The sequence below is a fragment of the Stomoxys calcitrans genome, chromosome 2 (genome assembly GCF_963082655.1).
Source record: "Stomoxys calcitrans chromosome 2, idStoCalc2.1, whole genome shotgun sequence".
Taxonomy (NCBI): domain Eukaryota; kingdom Metazoa; phylum Arthropoda; class Insecta; order Diptera; family Muscidae; genus Stomoxys; species Stomoxys calcitrans.
Genome location: NC_081553.1, coordinates 41,688,517 through 41,702,811, shown reverse-complemented (window position 1 = coordinate 41,702,811; position 14,295 = coordinate 41,688,517). Strand labels below are relative to the sequence as shown.

Below are 14,295 nucleotides of genomic sequence, written 5' to 3'. Positions count from 1 at the left end.
AGCTATATCTAAATATAGTCCTATCAGAACTATATTAAGGTCAGATGTCGAGAGGCTTAAAAGGCAAATTTTAGGGAAATCGGGTAATAAATAAAACTTTTATGGGCTTCAGACCCTTTATCCGCAGATCGGTGTATATGGCAGATATATATAAATATATTCCGATCTGAACCATATTTGGGTTAGATGTCGGGAAGCCTTAAACTACTGAATATTTCAAATTTGAGCAAAATCGGGCATTATGGGCATTAGACCTTTTATCGGCAGATCGGACCATATAGCAGCTATTTCCGAACATGGTCCGATTTGTCCTGTTCAAGAACTTAACCAGCGTGCATCAAAAAGACGTATCTATGCCAAATTTCAGCTCAATATCTCAATTTTTGAAGGCTGTAGAGTGATTACAACAGACGGACGGACACATACACGGACATCGTTAAATCGTCTTAGAATTTTACTACGATCCGAAATATATATACTTTGTAGGGTCGGAAATTGATATTTCGATGTGTTGAAAACGGAATGACTAAATTAATATACCCCCTAAAATTGGAAAAAAAGGAGGTACGTTCCACCTTTATCAATTTTGTGTATGTGATGTGTATCTAATGCACTTGGCATAAGAGTAGGGCTATCCTATAAAAGTTGGGTCCCAAGTGTTAGAGAGCCGTACTAGCCCCAAAAACGCCCCAAACGGAGTGTTGATCTATCGATACAATATGGAACTCAAAGGAAAGGTCTTTGGAAGCAGAGATCGAATGTGGTACTTATATTAGAATTTGTGGGCTATTTAGCTCGGAAATTAGCTTTAAGCTTGGGTTCAAATCCATGCGAGAACAGAAAAATGTTCAGTGGTGGTGGCCTCCCTCTTTACTAAAGTGTTGGTCCTTTATCCTAGAGCTTAAACTTGTAAGGGCAGCACTCATTGACGCGAGAGGAACATCCCTACTGTTCCTTAATATAATGTTCATAAATAAATTTGCAATTTGGGTTATGTGTGTCTACCTACATAATAAAATGTTTTGAGAGATTATGACAGCCTCCTGACCACCCCGCCCGAAAAAACTCCAAGCTGGCATAAAGAGGGAAAAGGCTTTAGGGAGTATGAATAAGCCATTAAAATTGAAGTGCAAATATGTTCCTTGTGTGTAATGCCGGACTCAAAACATTGGGAGATTGATGAATAAGTTCCTTTCCGATTATCATTGATTGACTTAAAACTCTAGGGTGATGTGATGGATAAGTGTTCAACCTACGAAATGAATGTTGGATGCTACGCATTGTAGATGTTCAGCAAGGTTATGTTAGGTTTAAGTGGCAGTCTGATGTTAAGTTATAGGTCATCAAAGTCAAAATTGGGGATTTCCCCCCTAACTAACTAAATGAAGTAAATTTTCATTTTATACCCTCCACCATAGGATGGGGGTATACTAATTTCGTCATTCTGTTTGTAACACCTCGATATATGCGTCTAAGACCCCATAATGTATATAAATACTTGATCGTCATGACATTTTTAGACGAACTAGCCATGTCCGTCCGTCTGTCCTTCCGTCTGCCTGTCGAAAGCACGCTAACTTTCGAAGGAGTAAAGCTATCAGCTTGAAATTTTGCACAAATACTTCTTATTAGTGTAGGTCGGTTGGGATTGTAAATGGGCTATATCGGTCCATGTTTTGATATAGCTGCCATATAAACCGATCTGGGATCTTGACTTCTTGAGCCTCTAGAGGGCACAATTCTTATCCGATTTGGCTGAAACTTTGCATGAGGTGTTATATTATGACTTCCAAAAACTGTGCAGAGTATAGTTCAAATCGGTCCATAACCTGATATAGCTGCCATATAAACCTATCTGGGTTCTTGACTTCTTGAGCGTCTAGAATGCGCAATTCCTATCCGATTTGGCTGAAATTTTGCACGACGTGTTTTGTTATGACTTCCAACAACTGTATTAAGAATAGTTCAAATCGGTTCATATAGCTGTCATATAAACCGATCTGGGGTCTTGACTTCTTGAGCCACTAGGGGACGTAATTATTATCCGATTTAGCTGAAATTTTGCACAAGGTGTTTTGTTATGGCTTTCAACAACTGTGCTAAGAATAGTTCAAATCGATCCATAACCTGGTATAGCTGCTATATAAACCGATCTGGGGTCTTGACTTCTTGAGCCTCTACAGGGAGAAATTCTTATCCGATTTGGCTGAAATATTGCATAATGTGTTTTGTCATAATGGTTCAAATCGGTCCATAACCTGATAACATAGCTGATATACAAACCGATCTGGGGACTTGACTTCTTGAGCCGCTAGAGGGCGGAATTATTATCCGATTTAGTTGAAATTTTGCATGAGGTGTTTTGTTATAACTTTCAACAACTTTACTAAGAATATTTCAAATTGGTCCATAAGCTGATATAGCTGCCATATAAACCAATATGGCTGAAATTTTGTACAACGGCTTCTTGTATGACCTTTAATATACGTGTCGAATATGGCATGAATCGGTTTGTAGCCTAATACAGCTCCCCTATAAACCGATCTCCCTATTTTACTTCTGCAGCCTCTAAAATGTCTTGGGTCTTGACTTCTTGAGCCTCTAAGGGAGCAAATAATACCTGATTTGGCTGAAATTTTGTACAACGGCTTCTTTTATGACCTTTAATATACGAGTCGAATATGGCATGAATCGGTTTATAGCCTAATACAGCTCCCCTATAAACCGATCTCCCTTTTTTTTCTTCTTCAGCCCCTAAAATGCGCAATTCTTACTAGAGTTGGCTGAAATTTTACACAATGAATTATTCTATGGTCTCCATTATCCAGTTCAATTATGGTCCGAAATGAACCATTACTTGACATTGTTGCAATAACATAGCAATTCTTTCCTTTTACCCTTTGTTTGCCTAAAAAGAGATACCGTGGCAAGAGCTCGACAAATCCGATCCATTGTGGAGGATATATAGATTCGGCCCGGCCGAACTTAGCACACTTTTACTTGTTGAATCTATTGGGTTGCCCCAAAAGTAATTGCGGATTTTTCATATAGTCGGCGTTGACAAATTTTTTCACAGCTTGTGACTCTGTAATTGCATTCTTTCTTCTGTCAGTTATCAGCTGTTACTTTTAGCTTGCTTTAGAAAAAAGTGTAAAAAAAGTATATTTGATAAAAGTTCATTCTAAGTTTTATTAAAAGTGCATTTACTTCCTTTGAAAAATCCGCAATTACTTTTTGGGCAACCCAATATTTTCCGTACTTACTTCATTTCTAATTATCTTTTTTCAGATGACATTGATGCCGATTACTTACAAATCGAAAAGAGGAAAATTGAAACGGAACCATTTTATAGGACCATAGATCGAGCAACTGCTGAAGACATACTTACTGGAAGAGAAGATGGTACCTGCTTAGTGAGGCCATACAAAGAGGAGGTATTTTTTTTAATAACTTTAAATGTAATAAGAGTTAAAAATAACTTGTTCTCTTATTTCACAGGATGTTAGCATAAAATACATAGTCAGCATATATGCTCAAAAGGAATTCTTTCATTTGTTCATACGCCAAATACCAGGCACTGAACTATATGCCATAGGCCAAGAAAAGCGCCAAGAGAAATTATATCGCACACCAAACGAGATCATAGAGTTTTATAAGCACAACACACTGCAGTGTACAAATAAGGAGTGTACCTTAAGTTTAATGTTAAGGCCGATTGTAGTTTAGAATATGTAATTAGGCAATGAGATCTAAGAGTATGATAAGTTAGTTTTCCGGAAAAAATTAAAAAAAGTTTGTTGACTTTTAACATTTTATTTAAAATTAAGTGAAATATTAAAATTAAAATGTGCCAAAAATTCCAAAAATATCATTCCATTTACAAAATTGGAAAAATGTTTGTAAGAGATAATTAAATTATTAAAATTTGTTTTTAATTGATGTTGTTTTTATTTGTGGGACAAACTAGGCGAAATTTTCGATAAAAACACGAATTTTATTATTTTACATAAATTAATGGAGTCGAATAAAATAACTAATCTCCTTCAGACTTAAGCAATGATGCAGAAAATGTTGACCCTCCAAGACTGTGGGTGTTAATTTCAGTTTGAGCAATAAGGTGCCATTTGGCACTTGTGTTCGAAGGAAGAGCAATAGTTTCTTTAGCTTCAAAGTTGCATCGATTATTGGGCAAATTGCAAATTTACCTATGAACATTTCATTAAGGAATAGGGACAAACTTCTTACATATCAATGAGTGCTGTCACATTCAAGCTTAATGATAAAGACCCTCCTTCTTAATGTCGAAACAGAAGGAGAGCGTTAAGCTTTGTTTTGAGCATCGCGTTGCAAAAATTTAACTCTGCACAGAAAGTCCACAAGAGTATAGCGGAAAAGTTAAACAATTTTCAACTTTGACGCTTGAAAGTGAGCTTTATTCTGTGCTGCCACACGTGAAGTAGTATATATATATCCCAAATTTCGGTGAAATCGAACAATAATTGCGCTTTTTATGGGGCCAAGACTTTAAATCGAGAGATCGGTCTATATGGCAGCTGTATCCAAATCTGGACCGATCTGGGCAAATTTGAAGAAAGTTGTCGAAGAGCCCAACACAACTAACCGTCCCAAATTTCGGCGAAATCGGACAATGAATGCGTCTTTTATGGGCCCAAAACCTTAAATCGGGAGATCGGTCTATATGGCAGCGATTCTGTGCTGCCACACGTGAAGTAGCGTTTTTTGCCTTCAAAGTTGAAAATTGTTTAACTTTTGCGAATGGCTTTTTTATATCCACCACCGAAGGATGGGGGTACATTCATTTTGTCATACCGTTTGCAACACATGGAAATATCCATTTCCGACCATAAAAGGTATATATTGTATATTCTTGATCAGCGTAAAAATCTAAGACGATCTAGCCATGTCAGTCCGTCTGTCTGTTGAAATCACGCTACAGTCATTAAAAATAGATACATATATTGAGCTGAAACTTTGCATAGAGTCTGTTTTTTTTCATAAACAAGTTAAGTTCGAAGATGGGCTATATCGGACAATATCTTGATATAGCCCCCATATAGACCGATTCGCCGATTTAGGGTCTAAGGCCCATATAAGACACATTTATTATACGATTTCGCTGAAATTTAGGAAAGCTAGTTATATTAGGCCCTTCGACATCTTTCTTCAATTTGGTTCAGATTGGTCCAGGTTTTAAATATCTCTGCCATATAGACCGATCCGCTGATTTAGGGTCTACGGCCCATATATGACACATTTATTATCCGGTTTTGCTAAAATTTGGGGCAGTGGGTTTTGTTAGGCCCTTCGACATCCTTCTTAAATTTGGCTCAGATAGGTCCAGATTTGGATATAGCTGCCATATACACCTATCTCTAGATTTAAGGTTTTCGGCCCATAAAAGGCGCATTTATTGTTCGATTTCGCCGAAATTTGGGACAGTGAGTTAAGTTAAACCCCTCGAAATACTTCTTTAATTTGGACCAAATCGGTCTAGATTTGGATATAGCTGCCATATAGACCGATCTCTCGATTTAGGGTTTTGGGCCCATAAAAGGCTCATTTATTGTCCGATGTGGCCGAGATTTGGGACAGTGAGTTATGTTAGGCCCTTCGACATCCTTCTTCAATTTAGTTCAGATCGGTCCAGATTTGAATATAGCCCCCATATAGACCGATCCGCCGATTTAGGGTCTTAGGCCCATAAAAGCCACTTTTATTATCCGATTTTGTGAAATTTGGCTCAGATCGGTCCAGATTTGGATATAGCTGCCATATAGACCGATCTCTCGATTTAGGGCTTTCGGCCCATAAAAGGCCCATTTATTGTCCGATTTCGCCGAAATTTGGGACAGTGAGTTAAGTTAAGCCCCTCGACATACTTCTGGAATATGGCACAGATCAGTCCAGGTTTGGATATAGCTGCCATATAGACCGATCTCTCGATTTGAGGTTTTGGGCCCATAAAAGACGCATTTATTGTCCGATTTAGCCAAAATTTGGGACAGTGAGTTGTGTTGGGCTCTTCGAAAAATGTCTTCAATTTGGCCCAGATCGGTCCAGATTTGGATATTGCTGCCATATAGACCGATATCTTGATTTAAAGTCTTGGCCCCATAAAAAGCACATTTATAATCGGATTTCGCTGAAATTTGACACAGTGACTTATGTTAGGCTTTGGGACATCTGTTTGGTTTATAGTTCAGATCGGTCTATATTTGAATATGGCTACCACAAAGACCAATATTTTGCTCTACAAAATTTAACAATGACTGGTACTTATTAGACCTCTCAATGTCCTTGTCGAATTCGGTCCAAATCGGACCATATTTCGATAAAGCTGCTATGGGGGCATAAATTATGCATTTTTCATCGGATTATGGCAAAAGGTGGTTCACATATATACCCGAGGTGGTGGGTATCCAAAGTTCGGCCCCGCCGAACTTAACGCCTTTTTACTTGTTGACATTTCTTTGCAGAGTTGCATTTTTCGACGCAACGCTCCTCAACGCGTTCATTCTGTTTAGGCCTTTATGGCCGAGTCGGAACGGCGTATAAAACTTAAATTCCCTTCATAATGGTGACAGAAGGTCAGATATAAAAAGAAGGATGTCTATATAAAAATTGTGGATTAGTCAAGAGGTTCTTCATATATGAAAGGATAAAACTGATACCTCCAGACAATATGATGTAGACTCGTGAAGATTATATAGATTATACCAAATTTGAAAACAACTTGTTAGGCCCCTACCTAACCTAGGCTTACTATTATATTCAAATAATGAAGTAAGATTATCTTCGTGAGTCTGATAACAGATTGCCATTATAATCTAACCTTACCCTTATATCTTACTATCTCTAGATGATTGAAAGACAGTAGCTTAGACGATTGATAGACAGTAGCTGGGACGACGCAGAAGAAGAATTTGTATAATATTTTTTTTCTTTAAATTAAATACATTTTATTGTTAATATAGTAAATACACATAAATGTTACTCGTATTAGATATTATTGCTTGAAATTATGTACAAAATCCATTTTTCTTATATATAAATGCAACTTATTTTCTTTTATGGTTTAAATAGGGGCTAAGTCACCACAATTGCTTTAAACATGCAGTGGTTGTTCTGCATTAAGGCTGGCCAAAGGAAAGCCTTAATAAGGTCGGAGCGACGATCTGCTTGGGCATGGCGATCATGTTTTTCAAGGCGTAAGAATCCTGAAAGAGAAAGAAGAAAACACATACAATAAATAAAAGTTTTATCTCGTTTAATAGAAACATTCGTTAGAACTAACATTGAAAGATTTTCACCGGTATTCATTAAAGTTGAATCACCTTTATAATAGGTTTATTTGACAGTTCTATAAAGGAAATCTTTCAAACAAGCCTACTTTAGTACTACTTTCAGTTTTGGGAATATGGACATTTGATTTTAAACCTTTGGTTACTTGGGGAAACCTTCTTTGAATTTGTCGTAGATTACGATTTGGACCATCGCTTTTTTTTTTTGAACCCTACAATTGACTCACCGTAATATACACACATATATGATACGGCCCACCTGAATGATATGTTTTATAAGAAAAATCTAAATCTTGCGATAGTTAGCTTATGAAGAAAAAATTTCGTGAGATTTGTTTTTTGAAAATCAAAACACCAAAAATCCTTATCTTGAAAGTGAAAGAGGGTCTGATACCGAATAACTTCAATAGGTCACAACACACAAGGGCAGGTCCGTGGAAACGGTCCTCTACGAGAAGGTTTTTATCAATGCGTGATTAAGGATGGATAATAGCTCGTAACTATTTAGGCCGGAATCTTATATACCTAGAGATGGGTTTCTACAGGGTAAATACCCAATGCTTGGGTAAATACTTAATAAATACCTTTTTTGGGTATTTATAATTTTGCAGATATCTTGGGTATAAAAACATTTTCCTAACAATTTTGGATGATTTCGTATTCTTTGTATATAAACGTGATTTTCTGACCTCATAAAATCGCAATTTAGTTATATATAGCCGCTATAAAGACCTATCTCCAGACTTAAAGTCCTGAGGCAATAAATTCGTAATTTTTCATCCGATTTCGATGAAATTTGGCACATTGAGTTCTGGTAGACCCCTACTTATTTCTGTGCAGTGCGGTCCAACTATATTTGGATATAGCTGCTCTATAGACCGAGCGCTCGATCTTCCCATTTACACAACTTACCAAATTTATCGGGTTAATACCTTTTGGGTATTTACTCACCGCCCATCTCTATATATAACCTCTATCATGGATCGTATTTGTCGAGTTCTTTTCCTGGTATCTCTTTTTGGGCAAACAAAGGGTATAGGGAAATAATTGCTATGCTATTGGAGCTAAATCAAGTTATGGTCCGATTCGGACCATTATTGAATTGAATGTTGGGAGACCATAGTAGAAGACATTGTGCAAAATTTCTGCCAATTCGAATAAGAATTGCGCCCTTTAGGGGATCAAGAAGTAAAATCGGGAGATCGGTTTATATGAGAGCTGTATCAGGCTATATATCGATTCAGACCATATTTAAGACATATGTTGAAGGTCACAGGAGAAGCCGTTGTCCAAAATTTCAGCCAAATCGGATAATAATTGAGTCCTCTAGAGGCTCAAGCAGCCAAGATCCCAGATCGGTATATATGGCCGCTATACCAAGTTTCGAACCGGTTTGAACCATATTTATCACAGATATTGGAAGTCATAACAAAACACGTCTTGCTAAATTTTAGCCAAATCGGGTAAAAACGGCGCCCTCTAGAGGCTGAAGAGGCCAAGATCCCAGATCGGTTTATGTGACAGCTATATCAGGTTATGGACCGATTTGAACCATCTTCAGCACAGTTGATGGAAGTCATAACAAAATACGTTCTGTGAAATTTCAGCTCAATCGGATAAGAATTGCGCCCTTAGTGGCTCAAGAAGTCAAGATCCAAGATCGGTTTAACTGGCAGCTATATTAAAGCATGGTCCGATATGGCCCATTAACAATACCAACCGACCTACACTAAAAAGAAGTATTTGGTCAAAATTTTAAGCGGTTAGCTTTACTCCTTCGAAAGTAAGAGTGCTTTCGACAGACAGACGGACGGATGTGTATAGATCGCCTGAAAATAACATGATCAAGATTATATATATTATATTTCGAGGAGTTACAAACGGAATGACGGAATAATTATACCCCATCCTATGGTGGAGTGTATAAAAACATTTAAAAATGTAAGGCAAAATCCGAGGATGGTCCACTGTCTCTACAGGAGCGTTTTAAGATCAATACTTACTTACGCCTCAGTAGTTTGGTGGACTGCTATGAAGAAAAAGTGCAACATAAGGACATACAAAAGGTTTCGGGGAACATGTTGCTTTGGCATAGGCGGAGGACCACGGACCACCACGCCGACTAAGGCACTTGAGACTATTCTAGATATCCAACCCATTGACATACAGATTAAGTGTGAGGCAGTCACTGCGGCTATGAGACTTAAGGCAATGGGAGAATGGATTGAGGATGGGAGCAGCTCATACTATCGCGGTATAATCGAGGCGACGACAGGAAACCTGGAAGGAAGGAAGGAGGTTTTCGATCGGATACTTGAGACGACACTTGAGGTCGAGTGTGAGGCACTGCCCCCAGCGGTCTTGAACTGACGGAACCCTAGTATTGCCATCTGGAAGATCATGTTACACGGATGGATCAAAGCTAGAGAACAGAGTGGGCCTGGGGGTGTACATTGAGAACCCAGGGACTGAGATCTATTTTAGACTGCCTGACCATAATACGGTTCTGCAAGCGGAGATCCGGGCGGTTACCCGAGGGCGATCACGGACGGTCGATCACGGGCGATCACTCACGAATGCGTGAGTGATCGCGGTACTAACGCGAGGACGTCGAGTGTGAACATCTTTACGGACTGTAAAATGGTCATAAGGGAAGTAATAACCAGGACGGTAAGACCACGAACAATCTTGGAGTGTAAGAAGGAGTAATATCCTTCTCTGAGGAGGGCAAAATCCGCATAACGGAGTAAGGGGAAATGAGAGGGCATATGATTTGGCGTTGAAGGCCAGAGGACTGCCGTCAATAAACTTGGTTAACCCGAAGCCTTTCGGGTCAACGCAGTCCGAGTTAAGGGCGTGGGAGATGAACGCGCATGTAACACTGGGCAACAGCGTAACAGCCGATAGGACGGCGAAAATCCTATGGGGTGATCCGGAGCGTGAGAGGACTAGAGACTATTACAGAAAGGAAGTAAGAAGGAGGCCAGTATAGCCTTTGGTATTGTAACGGGGCACATAAGACTTCGAACTCACTTATGCAAAATCGGTACGGCAAGGCATATCATGTGTAGGGCAAGTGGGGCAAGATGATGAAACGTTGGAGCATTTCCTATGTCATTGCCGGCTTTCGCGGCTAAAAGACACCGGTACTTAGATGGGGACACTAAACCAACTTAGGGGCGTAGGATGGAAAACAATTAAGGATTTGTAAGTAGCACTGAATTCCTAATTTAGATTTTCTTTTCGAGGTTACTTTTTTAGCATTGAGACAAAAAGCCGACTACTGGCTTAGGTGCATGTGGATAGTGGCATGGGGCAGATTAATATCCGCATTCTCCTTTTATACCCACCACCATAGGATGGGGGTATATTAATCTAGTCATTCTGTTTGCAGTACCTCGAAAAATTGATCTAAGACTACTGTATATGTATTACTGATCTTGACATGGTCTTGGCATCCTGAGTCGATCAAGCCATGTCCGTCCGCCTGTCGAAATCACTATAGTGGTCGAAAGCGTAAAGCTAGCCGCTTGAAATTTTGCACAGATACTTAATGTTAATGTAGGTCGTTTGGAATTGCAAATGGGCCATATCGGTTGAAATTAAGATATAGCTCACATATTAACCGATCTCCCGACTTGACTTCTTGAGCCCTTACAAGCCGCAATTTTTGTCCGATTTGGCTGAAATCTTGCTGGTAGTGTTCTGTTATGATTTCAAACAACTATACTAAGTACGGTTCACATCGGTCTTTAACATGACATAGCTCCCATATAAACCGATCTCCCCATTTGACTTCTAAAGCCCCTACAAGCCGAAATTTCCGATTTGGCTGAAATGTGGTGTTCTGTTATGACTTCGAAATCGGTCTATAACCGGATATAAACCGATCTTCCGATTTTACTTGAGCCCTGGATGCCGGAATTTTAGTCCGCGTTTGCTAACATTTGCAATTTTGCCAAGTACGGACCAAGTCCGTCTTTAACCAGATATCCCCATTTGACTTCTAGAGCTCTTACAAGCCGCAATTTCCGATTTGGCTGAAATTTTGCATGTGGTGTTCTGTTATGACTTCGAAATCGGTCTATAACCTGATATAAACGGATCTTCCGATTTGACTTCTTGAGCAACTGGAAGCAGAAATTTTTGTCCGAGTTTGCTAAAATTTGCAATTTTGCCAAGTTCGGTTGAAGTCCGTCTTTAACCAGATATAGCTCCCATATTTTAGCAGAATCCATGGTGGTGGGTTTTAAAGATTTGGCCCGGCCGTACTTAGCACGCTTTTACTTGTTTAACTTAACCTTCCCTAACCTAAGGCAAAATACGGCGTGCTAAAAATGTATTGGGCTGCATACGGAGAGTGCGATTTCAAAGTTGACGAAAGCTTCATCATCAGTCTGCTAAGCTCTAGAAAGATTAAATGCTTAAACCTACTAACTAATTAGTGAGCTGTGCACAGGTAGAAATCTGTCTCTTCAAGCACAGTAAGAAAAGTAAACCACGAAGCGCTCATATCTCTTCTTAAAAAGAACATCTAGCAATGGTAGAAGTCATAGCAAAGTTTGTAATTAGTGTAATTAGGTTTGGGGCTTTGGTCAGAAATCGCGATGTCCAATGCATTTTAACATCTGACTTCTTGAGCCCCTGGATGCCGCAATTTTTGTCCGATTTGGCTGAAATTTTGCACATAGTGTTCTGTTATAACTTCCAACAACTGTGTTAAGTACGGTTCAAATCGGTCTAACTAACTAATCGAACCTGATATAGCTCCCATATAAACTGATCTCTCTATTCGTCTTCTTGAGTCCATGGAGTCCATGGTGGCGGGTTCCTAAGATACAGTCCGGCCGGACTTAGCACGCTTTTACTTGTTTTTGTTTAAATGGGCTTTTTCATCGTTATAAAAGGAAAACCGCAATTATTATTCGTGTCAAGGTATTGTGTTGATGCGGTGTTTCCATTATCGTCTTAAATTCACTAATAACACCGCCATGAGTACAAACGATGTTAACAGCGTTGGTACGCTAAATATGAAAATGATTTTGCGGGCATTCACATGATTACCATTCATATCAGTGTGATGAGCAAAACGCCGCATCAATTGTGTTGGCGAAAAATACTAACACCACATTTTTATGAGTACACCGCATATCAGAAAATACCACCGCTTTCAGTTCTCTAGTTTCGCACTTACCCAAATTGAAATCATTGTCCAGATAATAGGGCACTTTTTGATTCACCATCTTCCAGGCTAAGCGTACACATGCACTGACATAATGTGTCAGGGGAGGACAAGATTCCAAACAGGAGTATTCATGTAAAGTGGAAAGGACCTAAAAAAGAAAATTAAAACAAATAGCAATTAATCTTTAACACTATTTTTCTTTGCTAAACCTTACTTGATTGAAGACAGATCTTTCGATTTCGCCCAGAGGAAATGTATCGATGGTATCATGCAAATGTTGCCTTATGGAACGATCCAAGGCCAAAGTGATTTCGTTTGTACTATCCAGAGGACAATTTAGGGTTCGTCGAACTTCCATTACTTTGCGCTCGCGCATGCCATGACACAGACGAAATGATAGCTGTAAGCAAGAAAAATAAAACAAAAGCCGTTTTCTTAACATTTAAATCAAATTATATTCAATTCTAAATAACCCTCATTGGCAAGGCCATTGAAGTCGTGCCTATAAATTAGTGATATCCATCTAAAGTCCGCTGTACAATTTACCATTCAATGGCAAATTGACAACCTGCCTCTATAGAAATCTAAAAAAAAACTCCGCTAGCAATTGATCCAATAAACGTAACCTGAAATTATTTTTTTTCCAACTGGTCATCTTGCTAGTCTTTGCTTGTAAGCTATTAAATTCGCCTGCGGTCTCTTTTTCCCCCCCTTACTCAAGTGATGAAATACTTTGTCCAGATAATTTGAAAGAAGGCGTGAAAGAAATGAAAACTACCTCTATAGCTGTGTTTATAGATCAACATAGCTATTGAGTGATGCCAATTTGAAAACGAAAGTTTTTGATGTAACCATCTGAAGCTAACATTGCGATAGTGCCAATTTGTGGGGGGCTGAGAAAAATAAATTAATAGTCGGCTTAAATTAATGTTACGAGTGCCATTGACAGACAGTTGCTGATAACTGCATTCGATGGTGATAATTATACCGCGAAAATAATGCCATTATTGCATATTTGTGATTGACTATGGTTGCGTTCAATATTTTTATGCCGTTTAAAAATTGGTTTTACCTTGTCATTACGTTCAATTAGGGGAGATTGACCATATGCATTAAAAATGTTAGGGAGTCAAATTTGGACGCAAGTCACGTTTGACTATTAAAGACGAAGAGGAAAGAAATTCATAGTAGTTAATTTAACTTAAGGGAAGCCAGATAGGCGAAAGGAAACCTACGCCTTCTGTTACAAGCTGAGGTTAAGGTAATGGTTTTTATACCCACCACACAGAAAAAAGTAAAAATCGGTTTCAATCACGAAAATAATTGATCTAATTAATTTTTTATTTAAAACAGCCTCAATCACGAAAATTATAATATCAATTACCGTTTTTGAAAAAGTAATTGAAAAAATTTTCAGTTAAGAAAATTGCATACTCAATTGAAACAAGTGAAAAGGTATTAAGTTTGGCCGGGCCGAACTTTGGACCCCCACCACCTCAGGTATATATGTAAACCCCCTTTCGTCACAATCCGGTGATAATTGGATTACTTATGCACCCAAATTCGGGACGGACATTGAGTGGTCTAATATATATGTCACTATTGAATTTTGTAGAACAAAACATTGGTCTTTTTGGCAGATACATCCAATTATAAACCGATCTGAGCCATTTTAAGGTTGGATATCGTGAGGCTCAGAAAAACTCACTGTTTAAAATTTCAGCGAAATCGGATAATAAATAAAGCTTTTATGGGCTTCAGACCCATTATCGGCAGATCGGTCTATAT

General features: G+C 38.6%; 2 protein-coding genes across 9 annotated transcripts in view; one reads left to right on the top strand and one right to left on the bottom strand.

The window, feature by feature from the left end:
* LOC106095697 (uncharacterized) overlaps positions 1-3,935 on the top strand; it is a 6,515-nt gene extending 2,580 nt beyond the window's left edge. Inside the window, exons 2-3 of the mRNA XM_059362885.1 lie at positions 3,289-3,434; positions 3,499-3,935. Coding sequence (XP_059218868.1) covers positions 3,289-3,434; positions 3,499-3,726 — 374 coding nt within the window. The 3' untranslated portion in view covers positions 3,727-3,935. The remainder of the gene's footprint in view (positions 1-3,288; positions 3,435-3,498) is intronic.
* A 3,055-nt stretch (positions 3,936-6,990) lies between these two features.
* The window catches only part of LOC106095724 (uncharacterized), a 91,154-nt gene continuing 83,849 nt past the window's right edge, over positions 6,991-14,295 (bottom strand). For all 8 annotated transcript variants that reach the window (XM_059363735.1, XM_013263033.2, XM_013263034.2 and 5 more), the window contains 3 exons: positions 12,722-12,907; positions 12,517-12,655; positions 6,991-7,238 (listed from right to left, as the gene is read on the bottom strand). In XM_059363735.1, the coding sequence (XP_059219718.1) occupies positions 7,108-7,238; positions 12,517-12,655; positions 12,722-12,907 (456 nt within the window). In that variant the 3' untranslated portion in view covers positions 6,991-7,107. The remainder of the gene's footprint in view (positions 7,239-12,516; positions 12,656-12,721; positions 12,908-14,295) is intronic.